Source organism: Aspergillus flavus, chromosome 4 (genome assembly GCF_009017415.1).
Source record: "Aspergillus flavus chromosome 4, complete sequence".
In the NCBI taxonomy this organism is placed as follows: Eukaryota; Fungi; Ascomycota; class Eurotiomycetes; order Eurotiales; family Aspergillaceae; genus Aspergillus; species Aspergillus flavus.
Window position 1 is genome coordinate 1,323,480 of NC_092405.1, and position 17,727 is coordinate 1,341,206.

The 17,727-nt window shown below is 49.4% G+C and overlaps 4 protein-coding genes across 4 annotated transcripts; 2 read left to right on the top strand and 2 right to left on the bottom strand.

Annotated features, from left to right (window-relative positions):
- Positions 1–166: 166 nt before the first annotated feature.
- On the bottom strand, positions 167–6,104 carry F9C07_2156336 (uncharacterized protein). Its single transcript, XM_041291764.2, has 2 exons — positions 700–6,104; positions 167–641 (listed from the first exon to the last, which is right to left on the bottom strand). Exons 1-2 carry the CDS (start codon positions 5,368–5,370, stop codon positions 576–578), a joined length of 4,737 nt encoding a protein of 1,578 aa, XP_041145944.1. The 5' UTR covers positions 5,371–6,104; the 3' UTR covers positions 167–575.
- A 56-nt stretch (positions 6,105–6,160) lies between these two features.
- F9C07_3654 (putative 5-3 exonuclease) lies at positions 6,161–9,487 on the bottom strand (the record flags this gene model as incomplete). The annotated part of the gene is made up of 5 exons (XM_041285774.1): positions 6,161–6,779; positions 6,841–8,624; positions 8,681–8,806; positions 8,855–9,126; positions 9,181–9,487. The coding sequence occupies 5 exons, from the start codon at positions 9,485–9,487 to the stop codon at positions 6,161–6,163; spliced, it is 3,108 nt and encodes a 1,035-aa protein (XP_041145945.1).
- Positions 9,488–10,051: 564 nt separating this feature from the next.
- Positions 10,052–14,002, top strand: F9C07_3655 (putative intracellular protein transport protein; the record flags this gene model as incomplete). Its single annotated transcript, XM_041291760.1, has 6 exons — positions 10,052–10,327; positions 10,385–10,435; positions 10,487–10,682; positions 10,760–11,223; positions 11,280–13,856; positions 13,913–14,002. The coding sequence occupies 6 exons, from the start codon at positions 10,052–10,054 to the stop codon at positions 14,000–14,002; spliced, it is 3,654 nt and encodes a 1,217-aa protein (XP_041145946.1).
- A 99-nt stretch (positions 14,003–14,101) lies between these two features.
- On the top strand, positions 14,102–17,703 carry F9C07_2256489 (tRNA synthetases class I-domain-containing protein; the record flags this gene model as incomplete). The annotated part of the gene is made up of 2 exons (XM_071510116.1): positions 14,102–14,836; positions 14,899–17,703. The coding sequence occupies exons 1-2, from the start codon at positions 14,348–14,350 to the stop codon at positions 17,701–17,703; spliced, it is 3,294 nt and encodes a 1,097-aa protein (XP_071366349.1). The 5' UTR covers positions 14,102–14,347.
- Between the last annotated feature and the right edge of the window lie 24 nt (positions 17,704–17,727).

A 17,727-nucleotide genomic window follows, 5' to 3' on the forward strand; every position in this document is an offset into this window, starting at 1 on the left:
ATCCTTGTGCTGAACATGATGCTTATTGCGCGGAATCTAAGGACCGGAGGTGCGCGTCGCTATGGCCTAGCACAGATCTTCATTCAGAAATGGATTGAGTAATCACTTTGGTGTAGTAGTGTGATTCCGTTGCATTGTGCTAGGCTGGACACAGATCTGGGTACTCCTTTTCTTTTTCAATTTTCTTTCCCCTTACATTTTCTTTTTTTTTTTTTTTGGATGGGGAATTAGCATTTCTTGATTACGAGACATGATTTTTTTTTTAAATCTTACTTTTGAACTATTAGAGGTCGTGTATGTAGATTTTGTGTCATGATCTACTAGAAGTTAACTCGCACAAGAATCTCGGTGATAGACTAGTTATGTGTGCGAGGGCTAGGCAAAGCGGATCTGCGGAATGGAAAATACAGGACAAAATTCACGTGTGAGAGATAATTATAGAATATAGAATGCTACTATCATAGAACGTAAGCACTTTTTTCTGTACCCACTATATTGTATGCAATACTGTCTAAAACAGTGCTTTTATTGAGAGCAACTTAAAGGAAAACTTTATTAGACACATCTAAGCAGAACTAGGAGCTAAGCACGGCGGCTCTTGCATCCTCGTAGAGGGGAGAAATCCCAGTCCAATGTTTGAACTATATACCGAGTCAGCTTCTGATATTGAATCGAGTACGTATACGGTTTGGAGCTTACCTGATACCATCCCTGACCAACCAGGACCTCAAGTCCGGGAATAGTGTGCCAATTGGAATCGGAAGCCAACTGCATCAATGCCGTCACGGATGGTTTGTAGGCCATCTCAAGAAGAACACGGTGTGCCTTCTCCCCCGTCTTGACCACATCGGCATCGGCCTCTTGGGCGCGCTCGAACATATGGCAGAGGGTCTCACGCATAACGGGGTCGATCGGCTTGTCGGCAGGAATAGTGCCGATGGCCACGGTGGGAATTGTTTTTAGTGTCTCCGGGCTGTCGATGACCTGGATATTGTAGCTGGAGGGGAAGGTCGAGACCATGCTCTGGAGCTTGGGAGCCGACCGTCCAATAACATAGATGGGAGAGAATCCCATGCTGTGGAGAGCGTAGATGGCAGCCCGGGCAGTACCACCGCCACCGATAACGAGAGCACTGGCATCCTTATTGGCAGTCTCAACACCGGCGTTATGGAGAGAGAGGGTCATTCCTTGCCAGTCAGTGTTGGATCCCACTAAGCGCGCTGGCTTGTCTCCATCAGCGACAGGGATGATAGTGTTCACGGCGCCAATGATTTCGGCTTCTGGTGTGATGTGGTCTAGTAAGGGCATGATGTCCAACTTCAAAGGGATTGTTACAGAAGCGCCCCCAAAATCAGGGGACCGAATGAAGTCCTTGACGTCTTCAACGTTCGCCGTCTCCAAACGACCATACTCATGAGGAAGGCCCGCCTGGGAGAAGAGGGTGTTATGGAGGACCGGGGAGCGAGAGCCTGAGACGGGGGTGCCAAACACTGCAAACTTCTTTTGCTTTATCTCTCCCATCAGGGACAACCCCTTGCGGATTTCGGTCGCAGAGAGTTGACCAGGAGCAGCTTTGAAAGGTAGGCTAGGGTGAGACACTGGGGTCATGAAACCATTTAGGATACGACTGAGTTGTCCATTGTCGCCCATGTTGATAGCGATTAATGGAGTCTCGTGTGCTTCCTCTGCCCAGCTCTTAAATTTCCTGAGCGCCGTGTTATCATCTAGATTCTTTGCAACACCGACAAGCTTGATGATGTCGCCGTATTCAAGAGCCCTGTTGTAGTACTTCATCCAAGACATGTTCGCCCATGACAATTCTCCCTTAGGGTCGTGGTGTGATGCGATGATCTTCGAATAGCCCTTCATCTCTGTGACAGCGCGCAGCATTTCGTCAGGGAAAGCGATTTCGAGGTCCACAAATTCACTGCCAGATCTGAATGCGAGGCGATACAGCTCCATTGCAGCGTCGTGCGCATCGTCTGGGAATCGACCACCTTGGCTCTTAGTGCGAATCGTAAATATCAACGGAAGCGAAACATAGCTGCGCAGGAAAGCCATCTGCTCGGCCACATAGTCGACTGACGGGATGTCACTATCCGATGCTGGGTCCTTCAACAGATCGACGCGGAGTTCCACGGCATCGGATCCCACGCATACTTTCTCTAAGATATCGCCAGCAGTTCGTAAGTCGGGCAAGGTCAAAGACACGAAGAAGGAATGCTTCTTGCGCTTGATGATGCTCAGGCTGTCCGCCTCGCCGGTGACGACATTGAAGAAACGAGTGAAATCCTCTGAAGCCTTAGCGAGCTTACCCGTAGCATGTTGGCTGTAATACTGGATGTTGCTACACTCTTGGAACCATGGTTTCCTGCGCAACCATACACCCATCATATCCTCAACGTAAGCGGGGCGGGTCTTGTCGATGTTGAGGAAGTCCATCACTTGTTTAATATCGCGCATGATTAGCATGACGTTACCTTTGTTCTTATGATAATCAATGAGCAACTTCCTGGCCTCCGGAATCTCAACTATACCCCCACCACATGCGAGAACATAACCACTGGAACGTTCCTTCAAAGTGCGTTGTAAGAGGCTAAGCTCGGCATCTCTAAACCCTTGCCAGCCGCGCTGCTTGACAATGTCTGGAATTGTCTGACCTTCAACGTTTTCCAGTTCGGTATCAAGATCGACGAAAGGACGATTCAAGGTCTTCGCGACCCAGCGCCCAGTAGTAGTCTTCCCGGCGCCACGCATTCCGATTATGAAGACTGAAGCAGTAGCCCTTCCGGCACCAGCAAGAGGTGATGATTCCTCTTCTTTCAGTTCTTTACCCTCCAACTTGGCCGAGAACTTCTGCCTCAAGGTGTCCCACCAGCCAGGCCATGTCTTGCCTACACATTCCTTTTCTAAGATGAGGGTCGGCTGAGGAGCCACAAGAGAGAGGACACTGAAGCTGAAAGCAACGCGGTGGTCATCATAGCAGTAGACGCCGCCGGCCGGCTGCCGAAGAGTTGAGCGGTCAATTCCGTCAATCTCAAGACCATCATCGTGCTCCCGGCAGACGACGCCGAATTTGGCGAGTTCATCCTTCATGGCCTTGATACGATTGCATTCCTTTACACGCTGGTTTGCGATTCCATAAATACGAGTGGTATGGCTCGCGCCGTCTCCACGAGCGACAGCAGCGAGAACAGATGCAGTAAGAAATGCGTCCGTCATAGGCTCCATATCCACATTCGGCAGCGGCCGCAGGATACCATCGGATGGTCCGACGACAGTGGTCGAAGTGTCAGTCTGCTTGACGGTACAGCCCATGGGCCCCAAGACCTCGACAGCAAAACGGGCATCACCTTGGAGGGATTTGGATCCAATGTTCGGAACAGTGCATGTCGTTCCAGTAATCGCTGCAATTGCGAGAGGGTAGGTTGCAGAGCTAGCATCGCTTTCAATAACGTACTCGGCAGGGTTAACGTAACGGCCCTGAGGGATATGGTATGTGTGTTCCTCAGTCGTGGACTTTTGCACATCGATACCGAAGGATCTCATCATTGCCGTTGTCATATCAATGTAAGGCTGAGAGATGGGCTTACCACCCACCAGTTTCAATGTGACAGGCTCCTTGGCGTACGGGGCACACATAAGCAAAGACGATACGTATTGAGAAGAAACTTTAGCAGCAAGGTTGATTCTTCCTCCCGCAAACCCGCCAGACGCAGCTACCTTGAGAGGAAGACTGCCTTTCCGCTCCACATATTCGACCGATGCACCATTCGCTGTCAGTGCATCCACCAGGTCGCCAATGGGTCTTTGCTTCATGCGATTGTTGCCAGTGAGAATGCTTGAATCTACGCTGCTTGCATTGGCAAGGGTTGCGACAGTGGTGAGGAACCTCGAGGCAGTACCTGCGTTACCGAGGTAGAGCTCAGAGGGGCTTGCTTGAAGATTTCCGCCTTTACCGTTTACTACAAGCACTTCGCCCTCCTCTTCCCAGGAGAAAGTTGCGGCACCGAGTCTCTCCAAAGCGTTCAGCATAACTTCAGTGTCGTCCGAATGAAGGAGATTCTTGACGCGGCAAGTTCCAGAACCAAGAGCAGCAAGAACCAAAGCTCGGTTGGAGATACTCTTTGAGCCTGGAGGAATGCAGATAATGTTAGATGCTGGCTCTACGCCAGGATGTACTTCGATGCTGGGGGCAAGGACAACGCCGATATCCTCATTGGGAACTACACTAGCCTTTGGCTCGTACGTGCGTCCAATAGCCGACAAAAGAACGATCTTCTTCTTCGGACCATCGTTCTTCTTATCGAGAGCCATGTTGAAAAGCAGCTGATCAACTGAGCAATGCTTTCCGGCGGTGAGTTTTCTAATGCGCGAGTCTTTCAACGAGGTGGGCAAACCGTAAGCGGCGATGCACTTGACAATACGGGCTACAGCAACCCCCTTGAGAATGCCAAGATGCCGGGCGAGCTCTGCTTCTTTTACCATACCAATAGCAACACACTCTCCGTGAAGAACCTGAGGAGTGAGAATTGCTTCGATAGCATGGCCAATGGAGTGACCCCAGTTGAGAAGGTTTCGGAGGCCGCCCTCTCGTTCATCTGCAGAGACAACGTAGGCTTTGTGACGTGCCGATGCAAGAATCCGCGCCTTCAAAATGTCCTCAATACCCTCAAACCAACGCTGGCCCGGCTTACGCTCGCTTCGGACAGCAGTCAAGATCGCCTCAGCATTGTCCTCCAATGCAGTAAATTCTTCTTCACTAGAAATGGCAGCCGTTTTGATAACCTCAGCCATGCCGTTGACGAATTCCCTAACGGGAAGTGTTTCCAAGAATTCCAGGTCAATGTAGATCCTTGTCGGCTGCCAGATTGCGCCGATCAAGTTCTTTCCTAGCGGAGTATCAATCGCAGTCTTTCCACCAATTGACGAATCCACCATAGCCAGGAGGGTCGTCGGAACCTGGACATATCGAACACCACGCATATAGGTCGAGGCAACAAACCCAGTCAGATCTCCAATGACACCTCCGCCCAGCGCGATAACCACAGTGTCACGGCCACACGGGGGGCTTTGGCTCAACATCCAATCTTCAATATCTGCTTTGGTCTGCCGGGATTTAGAGACCTCCCCCGGGGGGCAATGGTATACTAACAACCGTGGCGCGGGGGAAACGGCGGTGGCGGCATCTTCGAAGGTTTTTTGGAAGCCGGGGGTATATATCGATCCAATGTTCGTATCGGTGATGAGAACGTAGGTTGTGGAGGGACAGCCGCTAATCAGGTCCTTAGCGACATAGTTGCGCCAAAGACCGAAATCAGCGATTATACTCTCCTGTCCCAAAATCTTTATCTTAGTGGGTTCGGCCATTGTTGGAGAGTTGCACGGGATCTAAGTGTAACCAGGATAATTTGCAACAGTATTCGACGTGAAGAAAATCGATAAGTCGTTTTAGATCATGCTGTGGATAATTACAAGAGCTCCAGGTGTCCGTCTGACGCGCAATCGCAAGCACCAACTCTGGAGTTGGTAGAGAATCGCACGTTGTATCGATCACTTGTCAGTGAGATCTGGAGCGGGGCAGGGCTCGGAGAATAAAATGGTCAAGAACGATAATTAAGAAAAAGCAATTGCTGACAGATGACTCAAGGAAATCTGACTACAATCGCTCCGACCGAAAAAGAAACCAGACAAAACGCGAAAACGAGAGCTTATGGGTAGCTCTGTTGCCCTCGTAGTAAGCGGTAGTGTTTGACCAAAAATTCCTCCGGATGAAGATGAATTGACTCACCGTTCGCTCTCCGATGTCGCCCCGGACTCGCAGAACTGCCAATGATCTGCGCCTTCCGTTCTCCCCACCGCTTTCCGGTTTAAGTATCTGGCCAGACAGATCTGCAGAATTGGTAATGCCAGTGATCGTCCCATCATTTCATGTATTGATTGAGCGCTATAGGATTTGTATCTGTTACATCACTTATCTTTTCTGAACCCATCCGACCTGATGCTATCTCCACATCTTTTCTCTCTGGTATCCAAGAACTCCGTTCTTTAGCGGTTCAAAACATAGAAACACATATCTGTAAAAAAAAAAAAAAAAAAAAAAAAAAGTACACGGACGGTATACATGGCTGCCATTAAGCAACTAACCAAATGAGTGGTCTTAATAGCGACCATATCCACCCTGGTTCCTGGAATTGTAGTAGTCACGGCCTTGACCTTGGCCTTGGTATCCTCCGCGTTGATAGCCTCCGCCTCGATATTCAGCCCCTCCGTAGCCAGACTGCCGTCCGCTATATTGACCGGATTGGTTGCCGTAGGATCCCTGATGCTGATGTCCCTGCTGACCGCGGCCATAGTAGTCGTTTCGCCCATAGTTCGTCTGCTGATAACCTTGTTGCTGAGCATGTCCTGAGCCGTAATGATTCCGGTGGTTTCCGCGGGGGGGAGGTGGGGGACCCCGGGAGAAGTTCGCAGATCCCGGTACTGGGGGAGCCCAGCCAGAAGGCATCCCCTGAGCGCCTGCATTTGATGGGGGCATGAAGTTGGGATCGAGATGCGCTGCAAAAGGATTTGGTCGGTCGCTTGCGTAGTTGATTCGACCGCCCCTGTTCCCATGGCCACCGCGAAACGGTGCACCGCCAAACGAGCGGCCCGAGTGTTGAGCCTTAGATCTGGTAGCCTGAATGTCGGCATTGTCTAGTGCTGGGGGAGGAAATTTGACGCCTCGCAGCAACATAGATTTGTGGATGTGATTTGATTTGGGGATCTCATAGTTGACGCTTTACACATATCAGCCAGCTGTAGTAGAAATGCAAGCTAGGGGGGAGAACAAATACTTACGTCAAGGACCGATCATCCTCCAAAGTGGGCATGCCGTATTCTTCGAGCGAGGACACCAACGAACTATGTGGAATATACGTCTCGTTGCGCTCGACTCTACCTGCTAAACCTTCACTTACTCGCATATTCAACGTGTATTTGGGGGCGCCCTGCTTCTTCGAGTAGAAATTGGCAACCAAGTCCTGGTATAGAGGATGGCCGTCTGATAGCAGCAAGACCTCCCGACCAACAGTATTGCGATGCCTCTCATCATCGGAGAGCAAAGGGTATTTCTTTTCCATGGCGGCCAGAAGTCTCTTCTCATCAATGAACGGTAGCAGAATAACTCCCTGCCAAGCGAACTTTTTGCCGTTCAAATCCACTGCAAAATCTTCAGGGTAAAAATCGATAATTTCGCTCTCGGGGTCCTGCATGAGATCGTGGAACACTTCGGGAATGGCGTGGTTTGACGAAGCTGGAAGGACTCCCATGAGCTGTTCGAATGGCTTGAAGGGCGTCCCCTTCTCAAAAGATAGCTCCATATCACCAATATCCACAAAGTCAGCCGCAAAGGGCGCGTAATGATAAGGATAGTACCAATTCCATGATGGGCACCCTTGGAAATAATACAAAAGAACCCACGCTAGGCCTTCAGCATATGCTCGCGCGACCTTATGGCGGAACTCTTTGTCCTGAGGATCCACGCCAAATTTTTGCTCGTAATAACGATCAGCGTAACCCTCTTCCCAGAGGCGGACAGTATCAGGAGGCATCTCATCATCCTTGGAAGGTTTAGGGGTAGAGTCCGTGTTGTCGGCGGGTGTGTCTGTCTCGCCCTCTGGCTCTTCTGCCTTTCTTTTGCCAAGAACGGATGGTGATGTCGGTTCTATTTTACTGTCTGAAGCTCCGTCTGCGTCTGGCATCGGAGTGGACTCTGCAGTGTCGTCACCCTCCTGTGAACCTTTCATAAGTTTGCTCTTCAAAATAGCCGCAGCACTCTTGTTAGCCATATTGGCCCGATAGACAGCCCCACGATTGACTACCATGCTGTGAGTCAGCTCTCGGTTTTCTCGTGATAGTTCTCCTCGACCAGGGATGATTAACTCCACGTCATTAGGCGGCGCTGAGTCGCCGCCGCCGCCGCGGGCTCGGTTGCTTGCGGGAGGCTCAGAGGGTTCATAATTAGGGGAGCTCCTTCGTCGTTTCCTGGCACGGTCTCGGGCCTGTGCCTCTTCCTTGCGCCTCTTCTCGTTCGCGAGCTTTTTTTCTTCCACTTGCCTGCGGCGGCGGAAAATAGCATCTTCTTGCTTTGCAAGCCCTTGAAGAATAAGTTGAGCTTTTTTGAACTCAACATGGCCGTCTTTAGTCAAGTAACCTCCCATAACAGGGATATTGTCTCGCCATATTGCTATCAAAGTGTCGATGCCGTTCTCTCGGATGTCTAAAGAGGGCAAGTGCGGCAGGAAATCATTACCTACGAAAAAGCACATGAAGACCCAATCATCCAAGGCTCGTTCCAGGTCGAAAGGGAACGGTTGATGCGGAACGTACAGCTCGACGGCAAGATATTCTCGGAGGATAGAAACATTGAGCCAAATAAATGGTTTCAGTGATGTGCCTTTGCCCTTTTCATCAAATTGTCCGTTCTTCTCCTTTGCCTGGCCTCTGCATTCTTCAGCCTTATGGCCTGCCTGGCCGCATAGGTGGCATGTTCGAGCTTTAGACTCCTGAAAGAACACATCCTCTCGAAGCACTCTGAAATGAGGCTCGTGAGTAGCGAGACCCAGCATAATTAAATCGGCATCCTGGTAAACATTAGTTACAAGTATCAATTGGTCAAAGAATCGTTCGACAAGCCTACCAAACCATAAATAACGTGACGAGTGTTCGGATCATGCTCTGGCGCAGCTCGTTGCGACCGGACAAACTCCATGATTTTGTGTTCTCCTTCTCCCGGGACTGTCGCGTCGGAAATGATGATTTTGAGCTGCATAGGTTAGAGGTGGTTTCGATGAACTGGGTATCAATGACAAACCTTCTCCCAAGCTGGATCTGTGTTAAGCTTATAAGCAATCCAGTAGCGCAGGGATGCAGCGAGAATGTCCATGAAAGGAGTTCCGGGGGTGATGACGTTGCTATCCCACGTCTTCTGTATAACTTCTTCGTGAATCTCCTGATCCCCTTTGCTCTTCTTGAGGAACTGTTTCCGGAATTCTTCCTTCTTCTCATCCGCCTCCTTAGCCTCTTGCGCAGAGCGGAAACGACGTGCACGCTGTTGGTTCATCTTTGCTCGCGGCGCAACACCATCTTCAAACCTGTTAGCGGTTCATCTTCAGCGTCTTTGAGACAAAAAAAACATACCGACTGCGATCATCAGGAGTTTCCTCGGGCGGACCATGTTCACAACTCGGTCGGTGTAGTTAAAGATCTCCAACATCATCTCCTGCTCGTTTGCCGGTGGAGGCTTTCCCTCTGGGTGAGTACATGGATGGACAATACCATTCATGTCCAGGTATAGATTATCCAACTCCTCCCCATTGGGATTCGGACGCGTGGTGTCGACCGGGATCTGTTCTCCATTGACCTCGTAGGGCTGCTCCTCAATAACGGGCGAAATGATTTTCGGGTATTTGTTGGAGAGCCAACGGAATAGTGCGGGAACACCCATTATGGCTAAATCAAGAGACGTGAAAGCCGGTAAAAGCTAGAGATGTGTAAAAAGACGGTGGGAAGGCGAAAGAGGAAATTATCGCGATTCAGATAAACTTCGTAGCAGACTCCATGGGCTGTCGCAATTCCGGACTTCTAATCTGAATAGCTCACTGAACCTGCAAGAGCTCTCTCCCTGCAAATACTGTGAACCAGAAAAAAAAATGCGCAAGAAGACACAGAAGCGCAAGGTTAATGGAAGTCGGCCCTTGCAAAGTCCAAGGGGCGATGGAATAAAGACCTCGAAAGTCTCTGCGGTGCCAGTACCCGTCGAGTACACTTGACGGTGTTCGGCGCTTCTCTTATCGCGGTTCCGGGAGTTAAGCTTAGCGGACCCTTGGCACGGTTGAAGGCCCCGGCCAGTCTAACTATTATTGTTCTTGGGTAGCTTCGGAATGAACAACTCACCTTGTTTGTGAACTAACCCCCACAGTCGGAGGGTTTATTCACCGGTCATTCAATGCCTAATATCTGGTATATCCGCGGCTGGCGGTGATCATGATATTACAAGCAATCAATAACGATGTTTCGAATTCTCGAATCGCAGGCGCCGGCCAAACAAACGGCAACGGATACAATCAACACTCTCAGCAGTAGACTTCAAAGTGCGACTCTACTGGAAGACCGACGGGCGGCAATTCAAGGCCTGAGAAGCTTCGCGAAAATCTATCCTGCCTCTGTTGCATCTGGCGCGCTGCGACCATTGATCGGCTGTCTCAGGAATGATCAAGAGGATGTAGATACGGTCAAGGTGGTCTTGGAGGCCCTGTTGATGTTATTTTCTCCCGATGAGAGCAGCGTTAGTTATCCTTGTTACCATGTGTATCAATTGCGTACACTGATGAATATTACATAGCCTGAAGCATCTGATGAAATAGCTCTTTGGCTATCCGATGAGTTTACTCAGGTGTGTCACCCTACTATCCACCGGTTGCTTCTGTTGCTAACGGAGCGAAAGCGACAAGACAATATAACAGCTCTTCTTGACCTTCTTGATACTCGCGACTTCTACTCCCGCTTATATTCTTTGCAATTGATATTTCAAATTTCTAGTGCGCGACCGGAGAGGACGCAGGAGTGTATTCTAACAGCTCCGTTGGGTATTCCGAGGCTAGTCAGTGCCCTGGGCGACGCTCGAGAGCCGGTTCGAAATGGTACGCCAAGGATAGAATCCGTGAAATAGTCATGCAGCTATTAGGGTCCCTTTTGTTAACAACCCTCTTATCTCTAGAAGCCTTACTGCTCCTCATTGCCCTGACACCTTCCTCGGAGGAGTTGCAAAAACTCGTTGCCTTTGAGAATGCGTTCGATCTTCTATTTACCCTAATCGAAAAAGAAGGCTCTTTGTCACACGGGTCAGAGGTCATCGAAGACTGTCTCTCTCTGCTCGCGAACCTTCTTAGACTTAATATATCCAATCAGTCCTATTTTCGGGAGACGGGATGTGTCAAGCGATTGGCAAAGCTCCTTGCTGATGTCAACCATGAACAGGAATCAGATGAACCCACTCCGCAATGGACTCTTGCTCAGCGAGACAAGAACATCTGGGGTCTTCTGGTTATTATTCAGCTATTCCTAGTTCGGGGTGGGATCAACACGCCCGCTAACCAAATGGCCTTCTGGCACAGTGGCGTTATGGAGCAAGTTTTGAGCACAGCCTTCAGTCAGAGGTTTAGTGTCAATGTTACGTCCAAGGTTTGCCTTTCAATAATTATACCCATGACTTTGCTAGATAGTGCTGACTTACCTAGGCACTGGCAACATGTGCGGACTTGATCCGCGGGAACCAGCCATTACAGGAGAGGTTTGGGGATGTTGAGGTCTTCTGGGGCGCACAGCCTGCAGAAGGTGCTTCTAATGGAGAGCTAGCAAACCAAGGACTTCAACCAATTAATGTAATCGAAGCATTACTCAAGCTGAGCCTTGAGCCTGCTACACTACAGCTGCTCGATGCGCGCCTAGCTGCCTGTGAATGTGTCAAGGCCTTCTTCGCAAACCATGCCGGAATTCGCGTCCATGTTCTGCGCAGAGCCATCGATGGTCATTTGAGCGGACAAGATGAGATCCCAAATATTCTGACCGCTTTGCTTCTCCCACCAGAATCTCGTGGGAATGCTGACCCATATCAGACTTGGATGGCTTCTGTTCTAATGTTCCACCTACTCTTTGAGAACGCCGAGGCAAAAGCAATAGCCATGGAGGTTACGGAAGGCGATGCTGAGAGTGGGGAGGAAGTCATAACTTGCATCCAGTCAATAGTAGGCAACTTACTTACTGGCATGCAACGGGGTGACGATGAAAGAATCTCTGTCGGATACTTGATGCTGCTCTGTGGTTGGCTTTTTGAAGAACCCGATGCCGTCAATGATTTCCTTGGAGAAGGCAGCAGCATCCAAAGCTTATTGCAAGAAATCAAACATCGCTATGTTTCTAACGTGCTCGTGTCTGGCCTATGCACTATTTTGTTGGGTGTCATATATGAGTTCTCCTCGAAGGATTCGCCCATCCCTCGCAAGACTTTGCACCAATTACTGACCGAACAAATGGGCAGGGAGCAATATATTGATAAGATAACAAGATTCAGGGAATCTCCTATGGTTCGGGACTTTGAAGTCTTGCCACAAACTGTCGGTGGGCAGTACGAGGGTGGGCTACCTGAAATATTTTTCGACAAGACATTCGTGGACTTCCTCAAGGATAACTTTGGCCGTATGATTCGTGCCATCGATCGTGAACCAGGGTTGGAGATATCAGTTATTACGAACGGCATTGAGAGAGGAGTCTCGCGTGAACTGGTTGATTCTCTGAAAGCTGAACTCGAAGAAAGGAGCCAGGCAGTGCAGAAACTGGAATCTGATCTAGTTGCCTTGCACAATAGACTTGAACAAGAGCAGCTTGAATACAGAAAAGCCCGGGAAACCAGTGCCATGGAAATAACTAGAATACAGCAAATCAACGAGTCGCTTCAAAAACATCATGCGCAAGAACTAGCAGCGCTGGAGGAACAACATCAACATGCGAAAAATGAACTCGTAAAGCAGTATGGCGAACAGCTCCGGACCATCGACTATCAGCTGAAAGAGACTTCCGTTGAATACGAGAAAAAGAGCTACAAAGCTCGACAGCACCATGAAGCTGAGGTAGCCGATCTGCAGAAGAAGATCCGATCACTGGAAGCGGAACTTGGACGGGCCCAAGAACAGCATACTGGAGAGGCTGCTAATCTCAAAGCTACTATCCAAGCCTTGAGATCCAGTGCTGACAAGGCAAACGAAAATCATGCAGCAGAAGTTTCAAATTTGCATAATACTGTTCAAAAGCTCGACTTTGAGGCTAGCCAGAGCCAGAGACAGCATGCTGCTGAAGTATCCAACCTCAACCAAACTATCCATAGTCTACAGTCAGAGGTTGAGGCTCTCAAGCAACAAAACGAGAGCAACTCCGCTGAACATAAGATCACAAATGAGAGATTACAAAAGGAACTCGATACGGCCAAAGAGAAAGCTACGCAAGATATTCAGGCTGTACATGATGACTATACCTCCAAGTGTGCTGCTCTAGAAAAACGAGCTGAGGAGGCGGAGCAGAAAACAGGGCAGAGTGAGTTAGCTGAGCGCAAATCCGCGCAAGAGCTGCAGGAGGCACGAGAAAGGTTAAAGAAGGCCCAGTCCGAAGTCAAAGAAAAAGAAGCAGCAGCTCGTAAATCGGCAAAATCTGAAGCGGAAGGGTTACGGAAGGAACTGGAAAAGGTCAGATCAGAAGCCAAGAAAGCAGAAGAGGCAGCTCTCAAATCAGCGAATTCGGAAATAGAAGGGTTACGGAAAGAGTTGGAGCAAGTCAGGTCAGAAGCTAAGAATGCAGAAGACGCAGCTCGTAAATCAGCACAATCCGAAGCAGACAAGTTACGGAAAGAGCTGGAGAAGGTCAAGTCAGAAGCTAAGAGAACAGAAGACGCAACTCGCAAGTCAAGCAAGTCGACAAAATCCGAAGCAGAAGGATTGCGGAAAGAGCTGGAAAAGGCCAAGTTAGAAGTCAAGGAAAAAGAAGCGGCTCGCAAGTCCACCCAAACAGAAATTACAGAGTTGCAAAGAGAGTTGGAGAAGGTCAAGTTGGAAGCCAAGGATCAGGCCGAAGAAGCTCGCAAGGCAAAGGAGAACGAATCGGTTGCGCAGAAATCCACCCAAGAGATCGATGAGTTACGGAAAGAGTTGGAAAAGCTGAAATCAGAGGTTAAAGAGAAAGAAGAAGCACGCAAGTCAGCCCAATCCGAACTAGAGGACCTCCTGATTGTGTTCGGAGACTTGGAGGCTAAGAGGAACGAAGACAAGGTGAGCCACTCAATAGCAATACCAAAAGGGCTGCAATTAACTTGTACTTTCTCTAGAAACGCCTGAAAGACCTTGGGCAGGAAGTATCCGAAGCCGAGGAAGATGACGATGACGATGACGAGGAAGATGAGGACGATGAGGAATGAGTGAATTAAAAACCATGACATGGCATGTTTCCTATGGTTATATATGCCGTAATCTCCGTTTTATGCCCGTTGAATTAGAGATGGTCAAGGCCAAGCATTGTCGAGGATCGTTGTAGAAGTCATGATGTACTGTACATACATAGAAGGGCAATTGCCTTAGGTACCTACTACTATCCATTTTTCTTGCCTTAGGAGTCCGCGGCAGGGCGCACTGAGGAGGGGCTTGGCAAAAATTCGGCTCCGCGGGGTTGACTCATTCATTTCTGCATCTTTTTTATTTTACCCCGCGGCCATCCCTCCTTTGGAAACTCGCACCCACACGTCAAGACAGAACGCTCGCCTGCCATGTCGATTGACTTCCCTAAGGAGGAGGAGCTTACCCTCAAGCGATGGAGGGAGATTGACGCCTTCCAGAGGCAAGTCGAGCTCTCTCGTGGCCGCAAACCGTACACTTTCTACGATGGTCCTCCGTTCGCAACAGGTCTTCCTCACTATGGCCATCTGCTGGCATCCACTATTAAAGATATTATTCCCAGATATTGGTCTATGAAGGGCCACTATGTCGAGAGACGATTCGGCTGGGATACTCACGGTGTACCTATCGAATATGAAATCGACAAAAAGTTAGGCATGTCGGGCTTAGAGGCTGTCGAGAAGCTTGGAATTGAAAAGTACAACGAGGAGTGCCGAGCCATTGTTATGAGATACGCATCTGAATGGAGAGAGACTATTGAGAGACTTGGCAGGTGGATCGATTTTGACAATGACTACAAGGTAGAATCCCAACCAATGTCCTATTTTTACTTTTGCAAGGAGAGGGGAAAACGCCCTCTCGTGAGCCATTCATATGTATTCAGTATAAGACTGCTGACAACATATTACATTAACTTACACAGACCATGAACACATCCTTCATGGAGTCCGTATGGTGGGTTTTCAAGCAACTCTTCGATAAGGACCTAGTATACAGAGGCTACCGCGTTATGCCTTACTCCACTGCTCTCAACACCCCCCTTAGTAACTTCGAAGCCCAACAAAACTACAAAGACGTTCAAGATCCTGCCGTTGTGGTATCGTTCCCTCTGGTGGAAGATCCTGAGACCTGCCTGCTTGCGTGGACCACCACCCCTTGGACCCTGCCGATGAACACTGGCCTTGCAGTTAACCCTACTTTTGAATACATCAAGATTCTTGATGAAGCCTCGGGCAAGCACTACATTCTTCTTGAATCCTTGCTTCGGACGCTCTATAAAGATCCCAAGAAGGCCAAATTCAAGATTGTCGATCGATTTAAGGGTTCGGCCATGAAAGACTGGAAGTATACGCCTCTGTTCGATTACTTCTATGAAGAATTTAAAGACCACGGCTTCCGCGTGTTGAACGCCGAATATGTTACGGCCGACGATGGTACCGGTGTTGTTCACCAGGCCCCTGCCTTTGGTGAGGACGATTACAGGGTTGGTATGGAAAGTGGCGTTATTAGCGAAACGCGCTTGCCACCTAACCCTGTCGACGAGACGGGATGCTATACAGCTGAGATTCGCGACTTTGTGGGTCAACATGTCAAAGCTGCCGACAAGCCTATCATCAAGCATCTTAAGGGAATTGGCCGCTTAATTGTTGATAGCCAGATCACTCACAGTTACCCATTCTGCTGGCGTTCTGACACTCCTCTGATCTATAGAGCCGTGCCAGCCTGGTTTGTCAAGATTCCCTGTATAATTCCTCAGATGCTCGAGGGCATCGAGGGCTCCCACTGGGTGCCCTCATTTGTGAAGGAAAAGCGGTTCTCCAGTTGGATTCAGAATGCCCGAGACTGGAACATTTCTAGAAACCGATTCTGGGGTACTCCTTTGCCCTTGTGGGTCAGCGACGACTTCAAAGAAATTGTCGCTGTGGGCAGCGCCGAAGAGCTCAAGGAACTCAGTGGATACCAGGGCGAACTTACTGATCTCCACCGCGATAAAGTGGACAAGATCACTATTCCCAGCAAGCAAGGCAAGGGTGTTCTGCGCCGTGTGAGCGAAGTGTTTGACTGTTGGTTCGAATCAGGCAGCATGCCGTACGCTTCTCAGCACTACCCATTTGAGAATAAGGAACAGTTTGAGAAGAGCTTCCCTGGCGATTTCATTGCCGAAGGACTGGATCAGACTCGTGGCTGGTTCTATACTCTGACTGTTTTGGGTACCCATCTGTTTGGCAAATTGCCTTTCAAGAACTGTGTCGTTAACGGTATCGTTCTTGCTGAAGACGGAAAGAAGATGTCTAAGAGATTGAAGAATTACCCAGATCCTTCTCTTATCATGAACAGATACGGTTCTGACGCTCTCCGTCTGTATCTGATTAACTCCCCCGTTGTACGCGCGGAGCCACTCAGATTCAAGGAAGCCGGCGTCAAGGAGATTGTTGCTAAGGTGCTTCTTCCTCTTTGGAACAGTTACAAATTCTTCGAGGGCCAGGTGGCTCTTCTCAAGAAGTCCCAGGGTGTTGACTACGTCTTTGATCCTAAAGCAGAAGCCACCAACACCAATGTCATGGACCGCTGGATCCTGGCAAGCTGCCAGAGTCTTCTCAAGTTTGTGAATGAGGAGATGGCAGGATACCGTTTGTACACAGTTGTTCCCCGGCTACTCGGACTGATTGACAACACTACCAACTGGTATATCAGATTCAACCGGAGACGTTTGAAGGGCGAAAACGGCGTTGATGACACTTTACACGCCCTCAACACCCTCTTTGAGGTCCTCTATACATTGGTCAGAGGACTTGCTCCTTTCACACCATTCCTTACCGATACCATCTATCAGAAGCTCCTTCCCCACATCCCAGAGGCTCTCCGTAGTGAAGATAGCCGCAGCGTCCACTTCCTTGCCTTCCCTGAGGTGCGTGAGGAGTTGTTTGATGAAGTGGTTGAGAGGCGTGTATCTCGGATGCAAAAGGTTATCGAAATGGCCCGTGTATCTCGTGAGCGCCGCACTCTTGGATTGAAGACTCCTCTGAAGACGCTTGTCGTTATCCACCAAGACCCGCAATTCCTCGAGGATGTGAAGTCTTTGCAAAGCTACATTCTCGAGGAACTAAACGTTATCGAGCTCATCCTGTCATCTGACGAGGAGAAATACAATGTCCAGTATAGCGTTACTGCTGATTGGCCGACCCTCGGAAAGAAGCTGAAGAAGGATGCCCAAAAGGTCAAGAAGTCTTTGCCTTCGCTCACCAGCAATGATGTGAAGAAGTTTGTCTCAGACAAGAAAATACTTGTTGATGGTATTGAGCTTGTTGAAGGCGACCTTATCGTAAGACGGGGTGTCAAGGAAGACGCATCATCCGAGGGTATGGAGCCCAACGCCGATGACGATGTGTTGACCATCTTGGATGCGAACCTGTACCCGGAGCTGGCGCACCAAGGACTGGGCCGGGAAATCATTAACCGTCTGCAGCGTCTTCGTAAGAAGGCCGGCTTAGTCCCCACTGACGATGTCAAGATGGAATACGCAATTCTTTCGGATCCTGAAAATGTCGGTCTGGGTGAAGCCTTCCAGACGCAGGCCCAGGCCATTGAGAAGGTTGTACGCAGACCGCTCGAAAGGTTTGAGCTTGTTGATGGCAAGGTCCCTAGTGGTGATGAGGAACGCATGATCATGGAGGAGGAACAAGAAGTCCAGAAAGCGACTTTTATGCTCAGGTTGCTCAAACTCTAGACATTCGAGTAACTTAGATGTGTC

What these genes read in the sequence shown, in the direction of transcription:
- F9C07_2156336 (XM_041291764.2), bottom strand. Translation starts at nt 5,370, where the DNA reads ATGGCCGAACCCACTAAGATAAAGATTTTGGGACAGGAGAGTATAATC. An exon ending in TTGGTCAGGGATGGTATCAG is followed by an intron (nt 642 to 699) that starts GTAAGCTCCAAA and finishes CTCGGTATATAG; the next exon opens with TTCAAACATTGGACTGGGAT.